Raw genomic sequence first — 27,617 nt, forward strand, 5'->3', positions numbered from 1 at the left:
TCCTTGAAAATACAATAGGGGGCAGCTAGGTGGCACAGTGGATAGAGCACCGGCCCTGGAGTCAGGAGTACCTGAGTTCAAATCCGGCCTCAGACACTTAACACTTAACTAGCTGTGTGACCCTGGGCAAGTCACTTAACCCCAATTGCCTCACTTAAAAAAAAAGAAAATACAATAGGATTGAGGATCAGGAAAGACTACTTGATTTGGAACCTTGAATTGGGGATCTAGTTATTACGGAACTGACACCAGGTGTATATTACTTTGAGGCCTATAATCCATAAGAAGACAAATGTAAGAGTAACAACATTGGTAGTATTTCCTACCTTCAGCATATTATCAATGATTCAGATCAGACACACACACACACACACCCCTTTTTAGATAATAATAAATGTTTGCTGACTTATTTCACTATGCCACACTATCTCTCTAGTCTTCCCAAATAACTAGATCCCTTCTAATCAAAGGAAATAATACAGTTTCTGGCAGACATCTGGTGCTTAATGCAAGTTGCTTTCCCTGGATTACTACCTTCCTTTGGCCATCAGCTATAGACTATGTTTTTGTCTTTATCACAGTTTACCATATAACATTTTTATTTGAATACCACCACCCACCAGAATATATGCTCCTTAAAGCAAAATTAGTGCATTCTTTTTAATATTTCTATTTCCAACACCCACTAACTTGGCAAAAATTAAAAACAGGAAGTCAATGAACATTGGAGGGTGTGTGGAGATATACCACTAACACATTGTTAGAATTGTTCACTTATAAAAACCATTCTGGAAAGCAATTTGGAATTATGTCAATAAAGGTCCTTTGACCCAGAGATTACATTAGTAGACATATATCCCAAAGAGGTTACTAACAAAAAAAGGCTCTACAAACACCAAAATATCCGCAGCAGCACATTTTGGGATGGCACATAACAGTCACTGGAAAATTGCTGAGCAAAGCATGATGCTCAAGTATAGTAGAATATGCAATGAAATAAGCAGTCACAAAAACCATACCTTCATAAGGATTAAAGAATAAGCACAAAACAAATGAAACTAAATGCTATGAAATTATGACAAACATGGTCCCAAAGATGACATATATGGAGATACCTCCTTTCCATTCTTACTCCTACAGAGAAATGAAATCTGGATTTGCAAGCATGAAATACTACATAAAGTGTCATTTTTTTGAGTGTTGATATTTATCTCTTCTTGTGTTTTTTTTTAAATTATTTGTTATAAGAGACTGCTATATAAAAACAGCAGTAAAAATTTATTTTTAAAAAATCTGTATCTCTAGTGCCTAACAAGAACATTGTTCAACTCAAAATATGCACTATTTAAAGTTAGCCATTTAAGTGCATGCTCTAATACACTCAAGCTGTACATGGGTCATGCAGAATGTCCTATACTGTCACCAGAACCACTTAACCTATAATTTTAAAAGTTCAAGTAACTTAGACAACTGTATGATCCTATTAATGTACACGAATTACTTATGGAGTAGAAGGGAGATGGAGATGACAAGACAGAAGGAGACACATGCACGAAAGATTAAGGACTGAAAGATTCTCTTTTTATTGGTTATAAACTCCTAAAAGGCATACAAGTTTTAGAAGTAGTTTTGAAGGCAGGAAAAACTTCACAATCTAGGTTCAAGTCTGGTAACTCTCTAAGTCTATCAAGTACAGGTAAATGGAGGGAGCTGTCACACCAGGTCTGCCCTACACTGATGAAGTCACAGGCCTAGAGCTTTGCACAAAACAAACCACGCTCAAAAGGTTTACCTGTTCTGTAGTGGATGTTTAACGTAGTGTTCAGGGTTGGCAACCTCCTGATTGGTTTCAGTTTTTTCTTCTTCTGCAGGTGGGGGGTTAGGAGTGGTGGTGGTTTCCTACAGTAAAATAACCAAATATTATGATTAAAATCTGGTCTCCAATAAGTAATTTTCATGTAACAATCTTCAAATAGCAACTCCATTTTACAAGCAAAGGTACAGAGATTAAATGTCTCACATAAGTCTTTTTTAAGAAAAAATAACACTCTTTTTTTGCTCTCCAAATTCTCTCTACCTCTCTCCCCCACCCTTTGAAAAGGCAGACAATACTTCCTAATTCATGAAATCATGAAAAAGACTTCTGTATCAGCTAGGTTGCCTTCTTCCCTGCCCCCCCAAAAGACATGAAAAACAATATGCTTCTACCTTTTGACCCAACAAAACCACAACTAGGTCTATATCCCAAAGAAATCATTAAAAAAAAGGGAAAAGGACCTACATATACAAAAATATTTATAGCTGCTCTTTTTGTGGTGGCAAAGAATTGGAAATCAAGCGAATTCCCCATCAATTGAGGAATGGCTAAACAAGTTGTGGTGAATGAATGTAATGGAATAGTACTGTGCTATAAGACAAATGAGCAGGCAGATTTCAGAAAAACCTGGAAAGACTTACATGAATTGATGCTAAGTGAAATGAGCAGGACCAAGAGAACATTGTACACAGTAACAGCAATACTGTGTGATGATCAACTGTAATATTCAGCAATGCAATATCTAAGACAACGCCAAAAGACTCATGATGGAAAATGCTCTCCACATCTAGAAAAAGAACTATGGAGTCTGAATGCAGATTGAAGCATATTATTTTCACTTTTGGTTTTTTGCTGTTATTGTTTCTTCCTTCTTGTGTTTTTTTTTCCTTTTGTTCTGATTCTTCTCTCACAACATGACTAATAGTGAAATATGTTTAACATGCTGTCTTGGGGAGGGGGGAGAAAAAATTGGAACTCAAAATCTTACAAAAATGAATGTTGTAAACTATCTGTATATGTAACTGGATGAAAATAAAATACAATTTTAAAAGAAAAAGAAAATTATGCTTCAATCTGCATCCAGAGCTCACCAGTTCTCTCCCTGGAGGTAGATAGCATTTTCTATGATGAGCCCTTTGGAATTATCTTAGATTTATTAGAGTAGCTAGGTCTTTCACAGTTGATCATTGTTGCTATCTGGTATACAATGTTCTCCTGATTCTGGTCATTTCACTTTGTATCAGTTCATATAAGTCATTCCAAGTTGTTGTTTTTTTTCCTGAAACCATCTCCCTTATCATTTCTATGTATCACAATAATATCCCACCACAATCACATACACAACTTGATCAGCCATTCCCCACTTGAGAGGCATCCCTTCAATTTCCAATTCTTTAAAGTAGCTCACATCTTATTTTAAAAAGTGGCATGATCCAAGTAAAGCCCCTTAGTTTAGACATCATTATTAGAATACAAGGATTATGGGGATGGCCCAGTGGATAGACCACCGGCCCTGGATTCAGGAGTACCTGAGTTCAACTCCTGCCTCAGACACTTAACACTAGCTGTGTGATCCTGGGCAAGTCACTTAACCCCAATTGCTTCACCCCCCCCCCCAAAAAAATACAAGGATTGAAACTTTTTTACAAGTTTACCTGTCACTCTAAGTTCAACAGACCTCCCCCCCCCCCCTTTTAAACTTTTAGGTACAAGTCTCTGTGTTAGGTTCTCATTACCAAGAAAATGGAATAACAATTATTTCTATTATCAGGTTAACTACTCCTTATAAAATGATTGGTACCTTTCCTTTCCATGTGAAAAACCTTTTGAATTCATAGAAATGTATACAAGCTTTTAGATAAAAATTTGAAAAAATCTACTATTAACAGTTATGCTTTAAAAAATTCTGTATTAAGAAAGCCAAAATCGCTTAGAAATTTGGTAAATTATTATATTCATCAAAGCAACGAAAGGAAATAAATGATGCTATTGTGACTAGGTAAGATCCAGTTGCCTCCTACTGCTGACACCACCAATAATCAAAACACATTCCCAGTGATGTTAGCCACTTTTTCCTGAACTCTTTACAACTGATATTTACTAGGAAGTTAAGAGAATTGAATTGGTTAAATTTTCTTCTAGATCAGGCATAAATAACATAAAAGGAGTGTAACGATTGGAATGACGCCACCTGCTGGAGACTTACTGTAGAAGAGTTCCGCCCATGAAGCGAAGGTCTTTGAGGGCAAGACCAGGAGTCTTTTCTTTGGCGTCAGGAAGTGACGCGGGCTAGTGGGAGGAGGAAGGAAGAGACTGGCACTCGCTCTGACTCTCTTTCCTTTGTACTCCGGTGGAGAGCGGAGCTAGAAATGTGCTCTCCCTTTAATAGATAGGAATCTAGGCCTTTCTCTCTCTTTACCAAATTCTTATTCTCCTTAATAAATGCTTAAAAGTCTAACTCTTGCTAAAGCTTATAATTTATTGGCGACCACTCATTAGATATTTTAGACAGTTTAGCTAGAATTTTAGCCCTTAACAGGAGGTATCTGCAGGAAATTTTGCCTCTTGGATTTGAGCATATTGAAGATATTATATACTGTGAAGAAAAAAGGTTAATAACTCATTTACTCCTCAAAAATGACTGAGACTTCACAGGCATCCATCACTGGAGATCCTAACAGAGAGAAGTGGGTGGGTTAGAACACATGGAGGTTAGTTACACTGTTACAAGCAGCTTTTTATTTGGCTATAGAACTAGAATTGGAGAGACACCTAGCCAGAGCAAGATCTTATAGCCTTAAGGAAGAGGGATGGCAGCAGCTGATTCCTGGAGCAGTTCAACTCCAAGAGCATGCCACGCTAAGTTATTTTTACTTTGGCACTTTCCCCTTTTGTGGAATTTCCAAGAGAACAAGTCTATTTAAACAGTGAAGTTGAATCCGGGCTTATCTATCCTGTTCATCCTTAATTTTTTTGTCAACTTTGTTTACCTTTGTCCTAATTGGTCATGACTTGACTTCACACAAAAAGCTGAATCTGAAATTGCTTTCTTGTCAGTAACTAGTCTTTCCTGCCTTAAGACTTGACATAATTGTTCAATTTCCTATTCCATGTTATTCAATGGTTTGTTCATCCAACACTTCCAACTTCTAGGAAGAACTATCATTAAAGCCTCATGCTTTTGAATTAACTGGCCCCTGATCTTTTTCATTTTTAAAAAATCATTTATTATATTTTTAGTCCTATTTCCCAAAACTAATTTCACTGTTCTCCCCACTGTGTCCACCACTGAAGCCATGAAGTATCAAGCCAAACTGACTTAAATTTGGAAGATCTTGTCTAGATCTTCACAAGTTTCTGATCTTCTGAAAAAGATGTTAGTGCATAATTATCTTTGCAGTTTCTCTTTGTCATGCTCACCAGGAGCACTTAAAAGAGTGATAACCAAGTCTTAAAAGAGAAGTTGTTTCTTTCTTATAGCCCTCTGGGTGTACAAAGAAACCAACTTTGCCACTTTATTTGCATAATTCTAAAGAGGTCATTAAACTTCCATTCACCTGCAACTTCTGTATTTTATTTCATTTATATAATGAATGTGGTCATCAACATCGATGTTGCAGGGCCTTCAATACTGTATCAACTTGGTTGCTGTATAAAGGTTACATATTTACAAACTAATTCCAGGACATCAATGTTTAGATTTCTAAGAACTGTGTCAATCTTTACAATCTAGGACCTGCTGGAGTATGTGTTCAGTTGACACAGTTTTCAAGGACCTAGGATTACTACTTCCAACAGGAGGCACCAGATTCTGTGATGGAATGAACAGAACATCAATAAATGAAAAATCACAGATTAAATTTCCAAAGGTTAATATTGATAATAACTTTTAATGTTTTAGGACACCAGAGCTTACTTGCAAATGTCAGTAAAAACATCCATTCAAGTTTCACTTTGCTTTCCTTAAAGATAGATCAGGGAAAGAAAAGTTAGGCAATAAAATGGGGAAAAAATAAATTATTAGTTATTAATAATTCTGACAGACTCAGAACTAAACATCTATTAACTGAGCCAAAATTTAAAGACACCTAAAATATTAGGACTAAGACTTATCAAGGTATCAAAATGCTACTCTAGTTCTACCACAATAACTTACAAATCTTTTCCCTACTTTTTGCTGGATCTAAATATTATGAATGAGACAAAATGACAAAAAGCAGGATACAGGTGAAGGGCCAGCTGGTCTTTGTGTAAGCTCTGCTTATCTAAAATTAATATAAAGTAAACAGTTTGGCAAAAAAGTGAAATTACTTCTTTGTATTTGCCCCGAGAGAGGGGATGGTTCCAGTCATCTCTTTGAAGTCTTCAAACAGAGGCAGAATGATCACTTGAAAAGAGATGAGTAGGGACTTCTTTCATGTATGGGTTGAACTAAATGACCACTTAAGTCCCTTAGCAATTCTCAGATTCTGTTACTTATATATGTATTTATGTGCTTCACAATCCACACCAAGAAAAATACCACTTAGGCAATGCATGTCAGGGAATCAGGAATAATCTTTTATACTTGCTACCCCTACAATATTAGGATAATTTAGAACTGAAAGGGACCTTAGTGATAATTTTTTATCATAGCATATTACTACAGGACCATAGATTGTAAACTGGAAGAAGACTGAAAGACCACCGTTTAAAGTGCTGTGCAAATTGTTTTGGACAAGCACTGATTTTGAGATGGTTTCATTTTGTGACCAAAATGGCCACAGCACACACCTGTGCTGCTGCTGCTGACAGGAAGCTGACAAGAATAGCTGACCGTAACCAGGTGAAATTAGACTGAACTAATTTCCCCAAATTTGCTTAGTTCTCTGTCAAACGAGTGCTGGATTTTATGCTACACACACTTAAGTCACTGCTCTCTTTCGTGGTGTTTTTAATTATACGGTTTTTATGAATGGCTGTTATTCCAAGAAAATATGCAAAAATTTTGCAAAAGTTGTAGCTCTTAAAGAACATACTTTAATAACCACAAAGATAATGCAGTGATAGTTGGTATGGTGTCAGGCATTTCAAGGATCATTCAAGCCCATTAAAAACAAACAAACAAAAAAATTAGATTATTTAAACTCAAGCTCAAATGAAAAATATGGATAAAAATAAAAGTCAAAAATTGATAAAGTACTGCTGGGAAATAGCCTAACTGATCCATAGAAAATAAGCAAAGATCTTCAAAAGAATATGGAAGCTACAACAATTGTTACTGTTCTTCCTACAGTAGACTTCTTGGAAATTATAAAGTGAGATAACCAGTCAAAAACAACTTCTAAGTCAGGTACAGTGGTGAAGACTAGTAATAATCTTTGTACCAGGGAGGCTGAGGCCAGCGGAACTCTTGAGCTACAACAGGTCTAAGGTTCACACCAAGGTAGAGCCCCCAAGCACAGGAAGCCAGCAGCCTTCCTAAGGAGGGGAAAACCAATCCAGATTGGAAAAGGAAAAGGTCAAAGCTTCTGGGCCAACCCAACCAAATGGGCCAGTGAATGGTTGCTACATTTCCAGCCTGGGTGAGGTGGGGAGACCTAGCCACAGACAGACATGTCATGGACAAGATAATGAAAAGACTGGCATACAAAGAATGAATAAAGATAATTTTTACTGATGATATTTCAATTTTTCATTTAAGGCTATTTGTTGGAAGAAGAAATCCAGGTAAGAATGGTAAGATAAGATCACATTCACACTGTAAAATGCTAACATAAAAGTCCCAGTTAAAATCCTATCTTCATTCTAAAAGCAAACTTTCCTGTTCCTTTCCCCTTCCCCAAACTAGCGCCTTCCCTACATTGGTAATCTCCAATTTATCCTGTATACCCGTTTTTACCTAGTTGTTTATATGTTAGCTCTCCCTTTAGATGGAGTTCCCTGAGAGCAAGGCTTGTTTTTGCCTTTGTGTCCCTGGTACAGTTAAGTTCTTAATAAATGCTTGCTGACTTTACATGTGGCAAAAAGTTTGCTAACAGCCTTTCAACAAAGTTGAAGGCTATTTTTAAAACTTGCTTGTTATTTATTACTAAGTAGAACCCTCACAACAATTCTGACTTTAAAACCAGAAGGGGTCTTAAAGGCGTCAATTCCAACTCCTTCATTTTAAAGATAAGTGAAAAGGAGCCCAGGGCTTACCCCAAATCAACAGAGACAGCAAATGGCAGAAAGAGGATTCCAGCCCCAGTCCCTAAGACTCCACATTCCTTGCCCCTTTCTCTTATACCACAATGTCTCTAACACATAAGTTTTAACAGAGACAAAGACAGACACTGGACCTGTAACTTCACTGGCAATGGGAGTCCATGGTAAGCAACTCCTATCAAAACGAAAGTAGATCGGTACTTAATTCTGCAATGAAGTCTCCAAACTGCCTAGGGCACATTAAATGACCTGCCAAGGGTCACTCAGTCAGTCTGTATAAGAGGTAAGGCTTGAACGAGGACTTCTAGACTCCTTAAATATCAATGTCGCTGAAAGAATATTTTATAGGAAAAACAATCCTCTGGAAGGAAACAGCGGAGATTTGAGATTAATTTAACAGATACTTACATAAAGTTACTGCTATGTACCAGGTACAGCATTAGGTTGATAGTCCATTGTGCTGAAGAAACAAAGACCTAAACAGTTCTGGCATTCCAGTTATTTCCAGTCTATCAGAGAGATAGGTATTGATACAAAGTAAAGAATGCAGCACACCTAAACTGAGCTTTGAAGGGAGGAAATGTGGAAGGCAGAATTGGGGGGCTGAAGGTGGCAGTGGAGAAAATACAGCCTGTGAAAATGCATTCAAGTGGTCGAAGGCTATTTCACAATCAAAGGATGACTAGGAAGTAGCCCAATTTGGCATAACAATTACTAATGTGAAATAAGTCTAGAAAAGTGGATTGGTATGAGATTGTGATGGGTTAAAGTAGAGTCTAGAGATAATAGGGAGCCACTGAAAGTTTCTCATTAGGGGAGTAATGGGAGGTGTGATTACAACTGATGAGAGCAGACAGAGACCAGTAAAGAGGCTATTATAGAAATCTAGCTAGTGACTATGAGGGTGAATGGATATGAGGTAAAATAATCAAGATTATTTAAATAGTTAAAGAACAGTCATAGATGACTTTGAGGTTTTAAGTCTGAGTGACTGTGTACCCCTCCCAGAAACAGTTAAGAGTATGGAAGATGAGGACTTATGTACTTAAAGGTCAGGGTTAGATGAGTTCAGTTTTGGTCATGTTTAGTAAAGGACTAGCTTCTTAAACTATGGGTCATAACCCTATATGTGGAGTCCGGTAACTGAATGTGGGGGTCATGAAAAATATGGCAACAGTAAAAGGTTATGTATACCTATTTTATATACCTAAGTTTCTTGGGCAAAAAGGGGTTGAGTGGAAAAAGTTTAAGAAGCTCTGGTTTAAGGTACTATTGGGACAAATACCATGAGGTATGATGATAATGTGGTCATGGAGTTCAAGAGAAATCTGGAATGTACATATACATATAGTAGTCATCTGCACAGAAGGTGATAATTGAAACCATGGGAAATCATCAGGGAAGAGATTATTAAAAAAGAGAGGGGAAAACCCATAGCAGATACCTATACCTATAATCAGGAAGCAGGTATGAAACAGTATACAAAGGGTGGCTATTGGGAAGTAACAGCCTTCAAGTTTCACCTCAAAGGGCCCACATGAGTCTAAGATTCATTACTACAAGCTAAAGAAGTGGCTGAATCCCTAGATGAGAAGAAAATTTCATGACCCCAGTGTATGGTTCCTCACCTTACAATCAGTTATCAACTCCTCATACATACGTTCTCTGCTAGAAACACAAGGGCAAGATCCAGGTGTGATTTTTCTAGCCCATGGGCAGTAGTAGTAGATTGGGATGAGATATCCAGAGAATGAATGAGGTAGAAAATTATATTTAACTGCCTAGGCCTTCAGCTCCCAACTAGAAGCCACCCAAAAATAAATAAATAAAGGCCCCGCCTTGGCCATGCTAGCCAAATCCGAGACAATGATATACCAAGATATTAAAAGAAAATTTGAAGAACATGTAATACATTACTTATCAGACTTATAGGTGAACAATTATGAATAAACAAGGGATAAGAGCAGAGTGAGGTGTAAAGTGGATACCATTACATTAAAACATTTTTGTACAAATAAAACAAATGTAGCCAAGATCAGAAGGAAAGCAGAAAATTTGAGGAAAAAATTTATAGACAGATAAAAGTCTCATCTCAAACATAAAAAAACTTTGTCTAATCTATAAGAATACAAGTCATGGGGCAGCTAGATGGCACAGTGGATAGAGCACCAGCCCTGGAGTCAGGAGTACCTGAGTTCAAATCTGGCCTCAGACACTTAACACTTACTAGCTGTGTGACCCTGGGCAAGTCATTTAACCCCAATTGCCTCACTAAAAAAAAAAAAAAGAATACAAGTCATTCCCTAAATGATATATGGTAAAAGGAGGTTTTAGAGAAAGAAATCAAAACAATTTATAATGACATGAAAAAATGCTCTAAATCATTATTGACTAGAGAAATGCAAATTAAAACCTTGATATACCATTTTACACCTATTAGATTGGCTGAAATGATTGAAGAGGAAAGCAGGAAATGTTGGAGGTGATGTCGAAAAATTGGGACAGTAATTCACTGTTGCTAGAAATGTGAACTAATCCAACCATTTTGGAGAACAATCTGGAAATATGTCCAAAGAGTTACTAAACTGTCTATACTCTTTGACCCAGCAATATCACTTTTAGGTCTATTTCCAAAAATGATCAGAAAAAAAGAATCTATATGTTCTAAAATATTTATAGCAGCTCTCTTTTCTAGTGGCAAAGAATTGGAAATTATGGGGATGCCCATCAACTGGAGAATGGCTGAACAAGTTGTGGTACATGATTGTGATGTGCTTTAAGAAATGATGAGTACGTGTACAAAAATATTTATAGCTGCTCTTTACGTGGTAGCAAGGAATTGGAAGTTGAGGGGGTGCCCATCAATTGGGGAATGGCTGGACAAGTTGTGGTATATGAATACAACGGAATACTATTGTGCTATAAGAAATGATGAGCAGGAGGAGTTCAGAGAAACCTGGAGGGTCTTACGTGAGCTGATGATGAGAGATGAGCAGAACAAGAACATTGTACACAGTATCATCAACACTGAGTATTGACCTACTGTGATGGACTATATTCTTCTCACCAATGCAATGGCACAGAAGAGTTCCAGGGAACTCATGATAGAAGAGGATCTCCAAATCCAAGGGGAAAAAAAAAGAACTGTGGAATATAGATGCTGATTGAACCATACTATTTCTTTTGTTTTGGGTGCTGTTGTTTTTTTTTTTCTATTGTGAGGTTTTGCATTACTGCCCTGATTTTTTTCTCTTATAACAGGATTAATGCAGAAATAGGATTAATGTTATTATGGATATATATATATATGTGTGTGTGTGTGTGTGTATAGGTGTATATATATATGTATATAGATATATAGATATAACCTATATCAGATTACCTGCTGTCTAGGGGAGGGGGAGGGAGAAAAATCTGAAATTGTAAAGCTTGTATAAACAAAAGTTGAGAACTATCTTTACATGTAACGGAAAAAATAAAATACCTTATATGTAAAAAAAAAAAAAAAAAAAGGTGAGTCCCTCGAGGACAAAAAAGAAAATGATGAGTAGGGCAGCTAGGTGGCGTAGTGGATAGAGCACCAGCCCTGGATTCAGGAGGACCTGAGTTCAAATTCTACCTCAGACACTTAACACATACTAGCTGTGTGACCCTGGGCAAGTCACTTCACCCCAAGTGCCTCACCCCCCCCAAAAAAACCAAAACACTTGCATGAAATGAGTGAAATGAGCAGAACCAAGAGAATGGTGTATATAGTAAGAACAACTTTTGAGCAAGTAAGTCATTTCAACTATTATAAATACCCAAATTAATTACAAAGGACATATGAAGGAAGACACTCTCTACATCCAGAGAAAGAACTGATAAAATAAAAGTACATGTAAAATGATTTTATATACATACACATATAGACATATTTGTGTCTAATGGTAGCCATTTGCGGGGGGGGGGGGGGTGTCAGGAAAGTGGGAAAGAAGGAAAAAAGGAAACATAAAACTATTATGTATTTAAAAGAAATAGCAAGTTGTACATAATAGATTTGCCGTTTCATGTACAATCATGTTTTTAATTACACTATGTTTTAGAAATGCTTGTTTTATTTATGTTTATAGTAATCCCCTTTTTAACCACCACCACCACCACCACACCCCCAAATGAGAGAGGAAGTTATTACCTAAATAGGAGTCACTCTCTCTGAACCTATCATAACCTTGAGCATTGCCCTGAGAAGTAGTTATCTAGGACCTGCTTAATGACTAACTGTGAAGATTATGAAGACATTCAAAGTCTCTTCCACATACAAGACGGCTTTTCCAATGCCAATGGAGGCCACTGTGACCCACTCAAACCAATTTTCTCCTCTCCAGGCTAAACCCCCCCAGTTCCTTCATTATGACACCATTTCTAGTCATCTTGGTTACCCTCTTGAAGACTCCATTCTATCAATGAATACTGTAATGTGTGTTTATTTCAGGCAGCATAATACTCTAGTTATCGGATCTCAGCAGAGAACTACTGATTTCTCTGGTTCTGGACATTACCTCTCTTAAGATTAAGTTAAGGGCAGCTAGGTGTCACAGTGGATAAAGCACTGGCCCTGGATTCAGGAGTACCTGAGTTCAAATCTGACCTCAGACACTTGACACTTACTAGCTGTGTGACCCTGGGCAAGTCACTTAACCCCCACTATCCCACCAAAAAGAAAAAAAATCTATTAAGTTAGTTTTTTGGACTGCCTTGTTACACTGCTGACACACTGATCATTATTTACAGGAAATTATATTTAGTCAGGGCCCTCCTATATTACATTACCCATGTATAGGACTCTCTACACCATCCCCCTCAATTTTACTTATTCGATTTCAATATATTCAGATCATTCTAGCAATTAAGATACTCAAGTTTCTCACCGTCATAAACATCTGCAAATCTGGTTAAGTATATGGCTTTAATCATGCAAGTAGTCAATAAAAATTCTAAATGTCAAAGGGCCAAGGAAAGATCCTGGAGACACTGTACAGTATGCAACCCCATAAGGTCATGTTGAAGTCATTAATGACTTTGGCTGTCCAGTCAATCATCAATCTGAATCAATTTCAATGTACTACCATTTATTCCACATCTGACCATCATTTCTCCAAGGATAACATGAAACACATTTAGCCATACGCTTTTATGAAATCTAGGTCAACTATTAAACTTAAAACATTTTCTTAATCTACCAGAAATCTAACTGTTGAAAAGATAAAGGATATTAATTTAGCTTGACTTGTTTTCTTGATAAAACCAAGTAAATCTTGATGATCAATAATTACATTACATTGCTTACAAATCTCTCCCTAAATAATTAATTCTACAATTCTGCCAGGAATAGAGAGGTCAAGTTCACCAGCTTATTAAGACAGATAATCCACTAGCATTTATTAATTACTACTACATGCCAGACACAATGCCAAATGCTGGGGACACAAAGAAAGGCTAAATATAGTTCCGCTTTCAAGGATCTCATAGCCTAATGAGAGAGAAAACATGCAGACAGCTATATATAAAGAAGATACATATAAGAGATAAACTGAGGGTTCTCTCAGAGGGTACTATGATTAAGGACTAAGAAAACTTCTTGCAAAAGATGGGCCTTTGCTGAGACTTGAAACCAAGGAAGCCAGATTTTTGCCAGATTTCTAGACATGGAGTGAAAGCCAGTGAAAATGCCTAGTTAAAGGAATTAGGATGGAGTATGCTGTTTGAGGAATAGCAAGGAAGCCAGTGTCCCTAAATCACAGAAGGAAAGTAAACTGTAAGACTAAAAAGGTAGTAAGGTTGCAGGTTTATGAATATGAAGGGAGCAGGGAAAGAAAGACACCATGAAATCAGTACATCTGTTCATTTCTAGAGAAGTGTGGCACTTCAAGCTCTGGAATTGAAGCCATTAAGAACTGGGTTCAAGTCCCACCTCAGACACTCAATAGCTGTATGACCTTGAGCTAGTCACAACCTGAAGGGAAGAACAAGGTGAGAGAACCAGGCACTGTGCTCAGTGCTCTACAGATGTATCTTTTGATCCTCACAACAACCCTGGGAGACAGATGCTATTAATTATCCCCATTTTAGAACTGGTAACATAATATAAACCTCTGAGCCTCCTTATCTATAAAATGGGGATAATAATGGCATCTAGCTTGCAAAGTTGTGACAATCAACTCAGATCATGTAAAACACTTTTTAAATGGAAGCTATTTTTAAAAATAAAAAACAAAAGAAATGGAAGCTATTATTAGTATTATTCAGCAATTTCACTAGGCAGGGATACTGAGGGGGGGGGGGTGGTCTCCTTTCCAGATCCAAATCATATGGCATCCACACTAGGTTACTGTAAATTGTCTGCAAGAGGAATATCAACTTCAAACAACCTCATATTTTGAGGAAGCATAAACTTCAAATCAGGAAGATCTAGGTCTGTGATGGCTCTGACACTAGGTGTGTGACTTGGACAAGTCACTCTAACTCTGAGCCTGTTTCCTCATCTGTATAGTGAAGCTATTATTATTTGTACTGCCCTCCCTTATAGGGCTATTATGAACAAAGAGCTTTACAAACCATTAAAGCAGCTATTATTATGTAAAGGCGATCCTGTCACTATTTCATGTCCCCCAATCCCTGCTGACGCTCTGCAAAATGTTTCATTACATAGTAACTAATTTTAATTACAACATGCCATGTTTTAAGGTATATACCTCCTAAAATCTCTAATTGGTTCCATGAAAAAAAGTTCCATAGGAATAAGATAATCAAATGATGTTACAGCAAAAATGTCTTTACTTTCACATGAGGTTTGAATTACTGCAAGCTACAGTATACTAGACACGCCTGCGCTAACACGTCACTTGCATTAAGAGATGGTGGTAATGTCATAGAAAGAAAAACTATTATCATTTCTGCCCGCCTGACTTTTGCCTGGTAAATATGCAGTGTGTTTGCTTGGGTGGTGCTCTCCGTTATCAACACATCAACACCCTCTACTGTGCAAAAGTAAAAATATTCCCAACTACACTCCACACATATCCAAGCACGTCAACCTGTCAGCATCTCAACAGAGGGCTATCAGTTCAAACTAACGAGACCCACAAGGCCTATGTTAAGTAAATTGCCAGACCGTATCTACTATAGGACATGTAAAGATACACTCAAATTATAAACACACCAAAAGCACAAATAAAAACACTGGGAAAAAACCCACCAGACTCTAGTAACTTCTCATATACAGCCTTACACTTACTGGTGGTATTCATACTTAAAAAGATGCTTCCAAACCGTTTCTCTCTGCCCGAATAACAGTAAGACCCAAAACCCTACTGCACAATACCGTGGAAGTCAAACTTTAAAGCATTATCCGTACAAGCAAGAGAAGCTCAGTTGCTTCAGGTATATATACCTATCCCAACACAAGCAGAAAGCACAATGAGTGTATTAGGAGTTATTTAATAATACCTACCTCACAAGAGGTAAAGATAAAATAGATAATAATTTAAAAGATGATACAACCCAAATTTGCATGGCTTATCTAATACAACCAGGGGGATATACATCGGATTTATTCTTTCCTATTTCTTTCTGAAAGGAGTAAAGGAGATCCCACTAACCAGGAAAGGTATTATGGTAAAGTGATTAGAAGGCCAACTCTGGAGTCAGAAATGCCCAAGTTCAAATTCTATTCCTGACACACAGTATGTGATACTATACAACTAAGATTATTTATTTCAGAAAAGTTGCTGATAAGACTCTATAGGAGAGCTTATGCAAAGAGGATTCCCTATATAGATAAAATCCCTGATTCAGTCCAAAAATAAAAACCGTGTGTGTGTGTGTGTGTGTGTCTGTGTCTGTGTGTGTGTCTGTGTCTGTCCTCCTAGTCACGAGTCTTCCAATTTCTGGGGGAGTATTTCATACCACAGGGCACCTAGGTGGTGCAGTGGATAGAGCACAGGGCCTGGAATAGGGAAAACTCATCTTCCTAAGTTCAAATTCCGCCTCAGACACTTACTAGTTATGTGACCCTGGGCAAGTCACTGTGTCACCCTGTTTGCCTGTTTCCTCATCTGCCAAATGAGCTGGAGAAGGAAATAGCAAACCACTCTATCTTTGCCAAGAAAACCCCAAACGGGGTCACAAAGAGTTGGACACGACTGAAATCACTAAACGACAACAAAATCTCCTACCCCTGATTCAGCTTCACACTTCAACAGGCAGCCATGTGCAGAGATACCATTTAAAAATAAAATGAACTAGCTGTGGTACCCTGGGCAAGTCACTTAACCCTCACTGCCCCACAAAATAAAGTAAAGTAAAATAAAATTAATTCTCATATAACTGTCTGGCAAAAATGGGAAGTTAAAAGATTTGCACCCAAACAACTGTCAGATTAAATCCAGGTTTTAATGACTAAAGCCAGCACTCTGGCCATACCAAGCCATACTGACGCTCATGCTTGCCCAGACTAAGGTAAGCATTTAAATTTTTTTGCTAAACTAACCTGAATTTCAGCTTTACATTTCATGAACTGCATGTGATGAAGAATGGTCTGATGGGCAGGGAGGAACCTTAGATCCAGGAATCAATTAACAGGCATTTATTAAGTGCTTACTGTGTGCCTGGCATTGTGTGAGGCACCTGGGCATACAAGTACAAAGAATGCAACCTCCTACTGTCAATGAAATTCCAATCTAAGGGAAGAGCTATAAGAGCACATAAATATATACAGAATTAATATAAAGATAAAGTAGTTAAATATAAAGTATTTGGGGAAGGAAGGTACTAGCAACTAAAGGAATCAAAAAAGAGCTTTGACTCAGTGGTAACACTGCTAGGTCTGTATCCCAAAGAGATATATATATCATAGAAGAGGGGAAAGGACCCACATGTACAAAAATATTGATAGCAGCTCTCTTTGTGGTGGCAAAGAACTGGAAATTGAGGGAATGCCTATCAATTAGGGAATGGCTAAAGAAGTTGTGGTATATGAGTGTAATGGAATACTATTGTGCTGCTGTAAGAAAGGAACAGGAGTTCAGAGAAACCTGGAAGGACTTACATGAACTGATGCTGAATGAGAGGAACAGAACCAGGAGAACATTGTACGCAGTAACAGCAATATTATGTGATAAACAATGCTGATAGACTTGGCTCTTCTCAGCAGTGCAATGATCCAAAACAACTTCAAAGAACTCATGATGGAAAATGTTCTCAACATCCAGAAAAAAGAACTATGGATTATGAATGCAGATTGAACCATACTGCCTCTACTTTGGGGCTGTTTATTTTTTCTTCTTTTTTGAGGTTTTTCTCTTGTGCTGATTCTTTTTACAATATGACTAATGCAGAAATACGTTTAACTGATTGTACATGTATAAACCTTTATCAGATTGCTTTCTGTCTTGGGGAGGTAGGAGAAAAATTTGGAACTAAAAATCCTATGAAAACAAATGTTGTTTAAACTATCCTTACTCGTAACTGGAAAATAAAATACTTTAAAAGGGGGGGGGGGGAGAGAGCCTGCTGTGTGCAGGAGTGCAGAAAAACGAGGTTTTACTTTTAAGCATCCATGACTTGCAATTCCAGAAGTGACAGTGTATACGATGGCAGTCTTATTAAAGGGGGTTTTGTTGTTTAAAAAAAAAAAAAAGAAAAAGCGCATGTAAAAGCTGACGTTAGCTATCTTGAAGAACAAGAGGTATTCCATGAGGCAGGGGTGAGGAAGGAGGACATTCCAGGAATGAAGAGCAGCCAGATGTAATGTTTATGTGAGGAAGAGAGAGAAGGCCAGTTTGGATGCAGTGAAGGAGGGAGGGAGGGAAAAGACGCTGCTGGCAGGTCTTGACAGACTTCAAAACCTAAACACAACAGTTTAGGTTTGATTTTTAGAGGAAATAAGGAACCACTGAAATTGAGTTGAAGAATGGTGGTTTCAAGTCTCACCTCTGACACTTACTGGTTGTAGGATTTGGGGCACAAGCTCTAGATAGCTCTGAGACTAAATCGCAGCAGAAACACTGAAAATAGTATTTCCTCATCAAGGAGGAGTTCCCTGTACCAATAAAATCACATGTCCATGTCCAAATCTTACTCCTATACCTATTCCATGTACCATCCTCAAAGTGTAAATGCTTATTATCTCCAACACCCCCCCCCCAGTTTGGCACACTGCTTAGCAAATAATACAGAATCTCAGAGTTGGAAAGAAGGAACTTGGAAGGTTTCTGGTTTGGCTAGTACCTTAACAAAAAAGTCCTTGTCATCCCTAGCAGTTGTCATCTAGCCTTTACTAGTGAGGAGAAACATGTTCATTCTGCTTCCAGACAACTCCTTTTTGGTTCCTCTTCATTATATCTAGCCAAAACCTGGCTCTCTATCGTGTGTACTTGATAAATGTTTACTTAAACATCTCATGAAACTAGATAGATGAAGATCTGACCTAAGAATTGAAGACACATGGGAAAACAATACACTATTGGGCAATTATCACTAATAAATGGCACAAATTAAAGTCTTCAAACTATAATAGAGTTCAACAAGGTTAATATGCCAATTCTGCTTAGCTAAATTATGACCAATCACTTTCAAGCTATTTTTAAAAATAGAGGACATTTTTTAAAAACTTGGAAACTTATGATCAACAAACTAACAAGATATAAACAGCTACCAAAATCTAAAAGACCAAACAAAAACCCAGAATTAATATTAAGAAAGTAGTAAATAAGAACTATTAGGAGCTATGAGCGTCAAGTGACTAATATTCACATTTCCATTTTAATGATTTCTAAAAATTCTGGAGGAATAATATCTAAAGCAAAGTGGGAGGAGGTATGAGTAGAACATTTTAACAGAAGTTCTAAACGGTATTTTTAAAAATAAAACTGGCTTCCTTTCAAATTAAATTTTGAAACACGAAATAACTAAAACCAGTGGCTGATAACAACTAAGTTCTCTTATCACAGATGTGGCTTAAATCAAACATGGTTTAACAGCCAGTTAAGGAACTACAAACAAATTTTAGAAAACAATCTAGTAATTTTTCATGTTGGCCCATATACTAAATATTGAAAATTGTAATCTTGATAAAAATTATAATTTTTAATCAAGAAACCCAACACAAAGTTCTATAAACCAGAAACATTTAGTTCTCTAAAGGGAAGTGCCAGGATTTCAGTATTCTAGTTTAAAGCATCGTTTTGATAAGATTTCACACTCAGAGGACATCACGGTATTTACCAAGCCTAAATTAATCAAGCCTGGTCTGATAACAGTATGACATATATTTTCTATTCAGAATTCATTTGTCAACATAATCAGTAAGAGCATAGTAGAGCTTTAATCCTCACAGTTAGCTTCACAAATAAAATACTATTCTATGGTCACAGACTAGACCCCCTTAATCATGGCCACCAATCACCAAAACCGATAAGGAAAGCACAACCCAACCCTCAAGCTACAAGGGGAAAAAAAGAACCAAAACTAATCACCTACTGAGAGTGGGTCAGGAACATCATCTCTGCATATGAAGGGTAGAAGCACAAGAATAGAGGAATCTAAATGGAAAATGTGTATTATTAAGGCTTCTTTCCATACACTTAAAAGCAAGAATTACTCTTAACTGACAGATTATCCAATAAGATACTTCAAAGCCTCTCCTCAATCCTCATAAGCAGCAGTTATAGTTGTATAGAAGCTTACAAATTTATATATAGCTTTCAAGTCTTATCATCCTCACTATAGTTCTGAAACAGGCTAGATTGGTATCATCTCCATTTTACACAGGAGAAAACAAGAGAATCACATAAGTTGACCTGTTCAAAGATATAAAAGTCATGAATGTGGAAATCAATTCTTAGCACACCACTTCACCAATGGGGAGACCAAACCAAATTAGCACCCACCACTAAAGCTTTTTTATTTAGGATGTTGGGAAAAGAGTACCTTTTTAGACTAGGAAAAGGTTAATTTGAATTAACCCCAAGTGGTAGATGTCTCACAGATTCTGTCACTGTCCACTGGAAAAGACCAACAAATGGGATTTACAGGTGTGACCACACTTTGGAAAGTACCTGCAATTCAGAACTTGGCCTGATGAAATACAAAGAGCATTGATCTAGCAGAAATCAGAAACACTATTCTCAATCTGCCACTAATTAGCCTTAGGCAATGTCATAATCTGTCCAAGCCTCCGTTTCTTGTTCTCTCATTTTACAGGTATGTACATACAAGTTGTATGTATCTAAAGAGGAAAATACCAAAAGCGCAGAAAAAACCTCAGACTTTTTAATATCAAAAATAGACAAAACCAATAACTACAAAGCTGTATGCATTCACTCTTCCATGTGAAGAAAATCTATGGATCTACTATATAGAAAATGAGGGAATCCTCAAGGAAGGCATTAGTAGGAAACAAGCAGGCTTTTTGCAAGCAATATTCAACAGTGGACTTCTTTACCATCATCTCAAAACTAAGAAAGATGTAAAGTATGTGTAAGATCTGGTGCTTACTGTTTCTTTGCATACAAAATGTCATTCAGTAGAACAAAACAATGCCTTATATGCTCTTTAACAGCAAAGTATCTTCAATCATAATTCAAGAATCCTTGGAAAAGATAAATAACCCTAAGGGGGTGCCCCATCAATTGGAGAATGGCTGAACAAATTATGGTATATGAATGTAATGCAATACTATTATTATTATGCTGGTAAGAAATGATCATAGGGATAGGTTCATAGAAGCCTGGGAAGACTTTTTATGAATTGATGCAAAGTAATATGAGCAATATTTTGTAGCAGATTAGTTTTCAGTCAAAAACTGAAAGCTGCAAAGAATAAAAGATCTTGTGCTGATCATTTAAACCCTATTTAAAACCCAAATATGTGAAAAGTTCTTCCCCAATAAGTTATTTCCGTAGACCTTGTTCAAAAACCTCATATAAAATTCCTTAAAAGACATAATGGAAACAGCTTTAACAATTCTCTATTATTATAGCATCAAGCACGGTTTTAAAAAGTTTTCACTAAAACTGCCATTATCACGGAGGATGCCCAGTGCAAACTCCATATGGAAGAGGAATTCCCTATAAACTGAAATCTTCCAGAGCCTCCCATTTTCATGACGTTGTACCAATTGCATCAAACTTTAGAATTTAAAGCTTCCCAAATGAGATTCATAATCACTCAAAAGTTTGGCTTAAGTTACTTACACAGGAAAAACCAAATGGATAAAGAAAACCCATTGTCTAGATTTATAATAAACAACTAGACAAACAACTCAGAGTTGTATCTACTAGGCAGAACAGTGAGTCAGCAGATACAAATGGAAAAACTGCTTCCCAGTAGTTCACATTCTAATGAGGGGAGCCAATATATATGCTAAGTTTCAACTGAAGGGCACATCAGACTAAAAGGGCCAGGTCCTTAAAATACAATGACTTGGTAGAAGATAATTTGTATTCGATATCACGTCTACTAATAAAACCGCATTAGTTTCTTTTGCAAACGAATCAATGGTGCCAAGGACCTCTAATAAGAACTTTTGTTTCCTAGTTCTTCAGTAGCTGCTGTTGATGAAGAGATGGGGGGTAATCGTGCTGAGAAATGCTACAATTCAGTACAATAGTTGAGGGATGGGGGGGGGGCACAGCTAATGACTTGGGAAAGAGGGGAGGTAGAAGGTGCTGGCTCCTCGGGCTCTCAGGTTTACCATGAGTGTGGCAGTTGGTGAGCAATTTTGGTGGTAGTAGTGAGGATGGAGGGATCCTTCTCTAAAGGTTGTTTTATTGAATGACGACTCTTATGACTAGTCTGGTAGCAGAACTGTTGGTCCTGGGAACACTGCTCTTCTCTGGGCAGGCAGAAGAAAGACTGCAGGCTGGATTTTGGGAAATTACAAAACTCTTACTAACCTCAAGATCCCCATAAAAGCAAAGGCCCATTTTAAAAATACTAACATTTTGCCAGTTTTTCTATATGAAAGAGATGCAGAATATCTCTACAGAGTTAAATATGAATGAATATCCCACAGAAGACAATTGAGAATGTAAAGACTTCTTGCCTAGATGAATGCTGAAATGGGAAGCAACCCTGCCTAGCTCCCACATACTTACTATTGCAATGAAACTCTGAAAACCATGTTATATCAGACTGAATGATGATCAACAAATCTATCCAATGAGAAACTATATCAAGTTACATTGTCTTCAACAGCAAACTAGAAAAAAATCAGCCATAAGCCAAAAAAAATAAAACAAATGGGGATTCTCCAGCAAAGCCAAAACCAGGATTGAATAGCCCTGCAGACAGCAGACTGGCTACTTAAAGCCTGGCAGGGTTCAGTGGCTTTGAGGCAGTAATGAGGAATTCCTAAAGAAACCAGAGTGGGGACCACAGCCAAACCCTTGTTGAGCCCCAGACACAGAGATGACAGCCCCAGACCAAGGTGCTCAGAGATTTATTTGGAGAAGACAGAGCTAGGTCCTGGAATATCTAGCATTTTAAACCTCAAAGATGACAGAAGGTGGAAGTCAGCACAAAAACAAAGGCCCAACCAATCCTTAGAAAAGCTCACCAAGGAGTTAAGCTTGACCCATGTTAAGAGCCCCAAATCAAGAACTAAATAAAGCTGGAGAGGTTAACTATCAAAAACTAGTAAAAATCATTAAAGACTCAACTCTGTAAAAACTGCAAGCAAAGAAAGAATGAAAGGGGGGGGGATTTTCCACATGAAGTGACTTCATGAATATCTAAAAGAATTTAAGCAAGAGAAATATGAAGTAAAATGACAGCAAGAATTAGAATAACTCAAAAGACTGATTTTAAAAATGACCTGGTAAACAGGTCACAAAATAACTTGAAAATCACTGTGCTACCTAAAAACCATGATTTTTACAAAGCCTGGACACTATATTGCAAGAATTCATAATTGAAAAATTGTTTTTAGAAATAAAAGTGCAAAAAAAAGAAAAAAGAAATGAGTGCATGGCAGAGGAAAGGCAGTGAGCTCTCAAACTCCTGACATGATCACTCCAAAAAACATCCAAATAATGCCACAGGACAATTCCCAGAGCAGCAAAACCCACAAAAGAATGTGTTGAAATCATCTTCCAACTAAGGACAGCTTGAAAAGTCGGAAGGAGGGAGCTGCTGTGCTGAGACAAGAGTAGAGCCCAATCCCACAGTCACCCTGACACAGATCCAGTCCCAGGAAGGCCTCACCAGAGAAGGAGACCCCCCCCCCCCACAGCCTCTGAATCAGCTGAAGCACCAGTGTTGTCTGGAACTAAGTTCACAGTCTGGTAGTAAGAAGGCTGAGCCCTTAGCAGGGGGGAGATTGCAGGGGTCTCTGCTGGTGCTGAGGCAGAACTGGGGTTTTTCACCCATCCTGGGAACCAGGAGGTAGGCTTGACTAGCAGTGGCCCAGGTGGGGGAAGGGCACAGGCTCGTTGGAGCTGACAACCACAACACACAAAGCTGGTTGATTAGCAAATTGGTCTGGGGTCATCTATGGACCAGGGAACAGGCCAAGCAAGTGAAGAACCTGCTCCTCCTTAAATCATACCACCTGGGACTCCTTAAGCTTGGGATGGTGCAGCCTGGAAACAGTGCCCCACTTTAAGGAGCTAAAAGTCAAGTAGAAATAGAGTGCAAAATGAAGATAGAAAGAAGTAACCAATCACCTCCTGGAAGAAAGTCCCAAAGTCCCAATCATTTCATAAACATTACCTGGAGTTTCTATAAAAACACTACAAGCATCTAGAAAGCAATACTTCGGGGGCAGCTAGGTGATGCAGTGGATAGAGCCCCAGCCCTGGATTCAGGAGAACCTGAGTTCAAATCCTGCCTCAGACACTTAACACTTACTAGCTGTGTGACCCTGGGCAAGTCACTTAACCCTCATTGCCCTGCCTCCCCCTACAAAAAAAAAAAAAATACAAAGCAATACTTCAAACACCACAAGCTACAGAAGAAGTGCCAAAGACCTGACAACTACTACTTAGAATACAGTATCTCATAAAGTAAAAGATATAGACCAAAAATAATTTGCCCTGCAAAACTGGGTAAAGTGATCCACTAATAGAATTGGATACTTCCAAAAACTTTTGATGAAAAGCCTAGAACTCCAAGTGGGAACCTAGAAAGGTAAAATTTTTTGAGCAATTGTAATGATGATGTGGTGCTAACATTTTAATAGGGGGGCAAAAAACAATTATACCACCAGAATCTTAATACCTTCAGAGGGTACTGAGAATTAAATAAGAAAAACAGATTCTGCTGGTTGATTGGTTCTATTCTGTGGATTTGAAGGACAAGAGAAGGTAACAGGGATATATACTGGTATAGAAAAGAAGGAGATGGGACTTGCTATCTCTAGTAACAGGTTGCATGAGAAGATTACAGAGGGGGAGGGGGAGTGGACATCAACTGAACATTCTCATCTGAAACGGACAAAGGTTTATTAAAGAGTCTGACATAGAAATATTAAACTCAACAGGGAAAAAAGCAGGGATAAGAAAAGGGGAAAGTAGTTATCAAGAAGGAGGATAATACTAAGAAAGAAATAGTCACAAGAAAAAGCAAAAGAATCCCTGATGCTGAAGCTGAAGGGGAGAGGAAAAAAGAAAAACAAAGAACTACAAACTAAAAGGGTGCCTCAGGTTGCCTCTTCCAACAACCGAACAATATCTAAACAAACTATGGTAGATGAATGTGATTCACTATTATTGTGCCCTCAGTATTGTCAAAGATTATTTTAGGGAATCCTGGGTAAAATGAGGCAGAAACAAGAGAATATTTTCTATAAGGACAGCAGTATTGCAAAAAAAAAAACATTTTGAAAGAATGAAGAACTCTGATTAATGCAACGATCAGCATCTTTTGTGTATATCCCTTGCTCACTACTCAAAACAGCTGCCACCTGATGAGGGAAGCTCTCATTACTTCACCGGTTTTCCAACCTCAAGTCTTTCAGTCCATCTTCCACTCAGCTGCCAGAGTGATGTGTGGCATAGGGCTGACCATGTCACCCTCCTAATTAAACTCCAGCACTTCTCTATTATTCATTCCCCAGGATCGAACATAAAAAATCCTGCTTGGCTTTTAAAGCCCTTCACAACCTGATCCCTGTACTATCTTGCTAGTCTTCCTACACCTTACCCCACCCCTCTCCTCCTCAACATACTCTGCAATCTATGGACCCTGGCCTTCCTTGCTAACCTCGCACAAGATCGTTCATCTCCAAATTCAGTGGATTTTTACTAGCTTTGTTCTACCTTTCCAGAATTCTTACTCTTTACAACCCCCTCCAGTCACTGTGAAAAGGATACAATGGCTTCCTTCTCTTAAGTTCCCTTTCCCTGGTATAAATGCTTATTATTGTGCTAGGTGCTGTGCCACAGACAAAAATGCAAGAATTCCTGCCCTCATTCATTTCTCAATGAAATGCCATGTACAAGGAAAAAGAGAGGAGGAAGAGGGTGAGCACCAACAGCTAACGACTAGGTGATCAGGAAAGACTGTGCTGAGATGGGACATAAAGAGACCAAAGGAAGAAGGGATTGCTTTCCAGGAACAGTGGACAGCCAGTGCAAAAGATTAGAAATGGGAGATGATGAAATGTTGTATATAAGGAATAGTAAAGCAAACATAAACTAAATACAAAGAAAATTATACCAGGGAAAGAGGGGAATTATGCCAGGAATTCATTAGCAACTGGGGGGATCAGGAGCAGCCTGTACAAAACACTCACTGAGGCAAGAGAGGGAAGGTCCTGGATAGAAAATACCTAGGAGGTCAGTTGCCTGGCAAATAGAATACCTGGCAGAAGCAATATATATGAACCCCTTGTCTGTGTGGCATTTCAAGCCCTTCATGATCTGGCTCCAGCTTTTTTACACTGACTTTATATTGCTTCTTTTGAAACAACCTTAGTCATCCTCTTGTCTTCACTTTTATTGCAGTTGGCTATATATCATATATATATTCAGGGAGGCACTGAAACTTTGTGAGCATGAGAGTAACTTGGTCAGACCTGTGCTTTAGGAGTATCAATCTAACAGCTGTGGGGAAATTAATTAATAAGGTAGCCAACTGCAATAAAATAATCCAGAAGCGGTGATGGCTGAGTTAACTAGAGAGGAACTATTAACATAAGAGATGTTTGTGAAGTAAAAATGACAAGAGGAGAACAGCGACTGGATATTCAGAATGAGGAAGTGAAGACAAGAGGATGACTAAGGTTGTAGGCCTGAAGGATGGTGGCACTCCTGACAAAGGGAAAGAGATGTTGAGAATAAGGAGATTGGGAACGAGGGGAGAAGTTCAATTTTGTACAAGTGGAGTGTAAGAAGCCCATGGAAGCAGCCAAAAGGAGAAGTTCAGCAGAGTTTGTGATGGGGACTGGAGCTTAGAGTGAGAGGACTGGATACCGAGATATGTGAATCTCAGCAAAGAGCTGTTGGAACAGCATCCAGGCATCACCAACATAAAGGGAACTGAAGCAAACAGACAGTTTTTAAAAGAAATGCAAACTATTAACAATCACATATGAATGACCCAAATCGCTAATAAAAGAGACTAGAATTAGACTTGTGCTTTCTTCGTATAGGAAACACCTAAATGAGCAAACTTGCTCCATCAATGCAAATTAGCACCTTCTTTTCAACTTGAGAGTCTTAAGAGATCTGCCTATAGCACATATCAAAGTTCCTTGACCAAGGTCACAGCCACTATATACTAGAGTAAGGACTTGAATCCAGGTCTACATACACTACAAAAATATAAAAAGTCTGGAGGTTTTCATCAGTCATACTAATAAACAAAATTAATAAATTGAGGGGGTGGTTAGAAGGGGTGGTTAAAGCAACATCGGTAAAGCTGTGAATCGGTCCAAGTCAAGCTTGACAAAATAAAACATAGACTCCCTGCTTTCCAGAGCTAAGGCCCAGCAAGTAAGATGCACCCTCAGCTTAGCAGACAACAATCCTTTGCAATCACCCTCTGGGCTAGTCACAGAATTCAGCAGGTGCTCTCTGGTCAAAGACAAACGCTGGACAAAGTCTGAACATCCTGCAAGTGAATCATACTTGCTGCCCCCTCATTGTTAGGGCTACAGTTCACTGAGAAGTCACTAGTTTAAGAATGGAGATCTCCCCAAGCTACCTTGGAATTCCCACTAGGGATGAGGCCCTGGCACATGTGTCTATAACTCCACCTTGCTTGCAGGCCTTTTTCCTCACTTAGAAAATAAACTTTCTAACTCCTGATACCTGTCTCTGGCCTAATCTGTGCTGCTCCGGCCATACAGAGGTTAGGGACCAGTTCTGGAAAAAGTCTGGTTGACAAGCTATTAAGTAATTTTTCAGTCCTGTCCAACTTTCCAAGACCCCACTTGACTTTCCTTGGCAAAGATACTGAAGTAGTTTGCCATTTTCTTCTCCAGCTCATTATTTTACACCTGAGAAACGGAGGCAAGCAGGGTTAAGTGGCTTGCCCAAGGTCACACAGCTATTAAGTATCTGAGGCCAGATTTGAACTCACAAAGATGAGTCTTCCTGACTCCAGACCCAGCACTCTATCTACTTCACTA

The 27,617-nt window shown here is 38.2% G+C and overlaps 1 protein-coding gene across 1 annotated transcript in view; it reads right to left on the reverse strand.

Annotated features, from left to right (window-relative positions):
• The window catches only part of EIF4E (eukaryotic translation initiation factor 4E), a 51,700-nt gene that overhangs the window by 17,992 nt on the left and 6,091 nt on the right, over positions 1-27,617 (reverse strand). The window contains exon 2 of the mRNA XM_043972529.1: positions 1,793-1,899. Within this exon, the coding sequence (XP_043828464.1) occupies positions 1,793-1,899 (107 nt within the window). The remainder of the gene's footprint in view (positions 1-1,792; positions 1,900-27,617) is intronic.

The sequence above is a fragment of the Dromiciops gliroides genome, chromosome 6 (genome assembly GCF_019393635.1).
Source record: "Dromiciops gliroides isolate mDroGli1 chromosome 6, mDroGli1.pri, whole genome shotgun sequence".
Taxonomy (NCBI): Eukaryota; Metazoa; Chordata; class Mammalia; order Microbiotheria; family Microbiotheriidae; genus Dromiciops; species Dromiciops gliroides.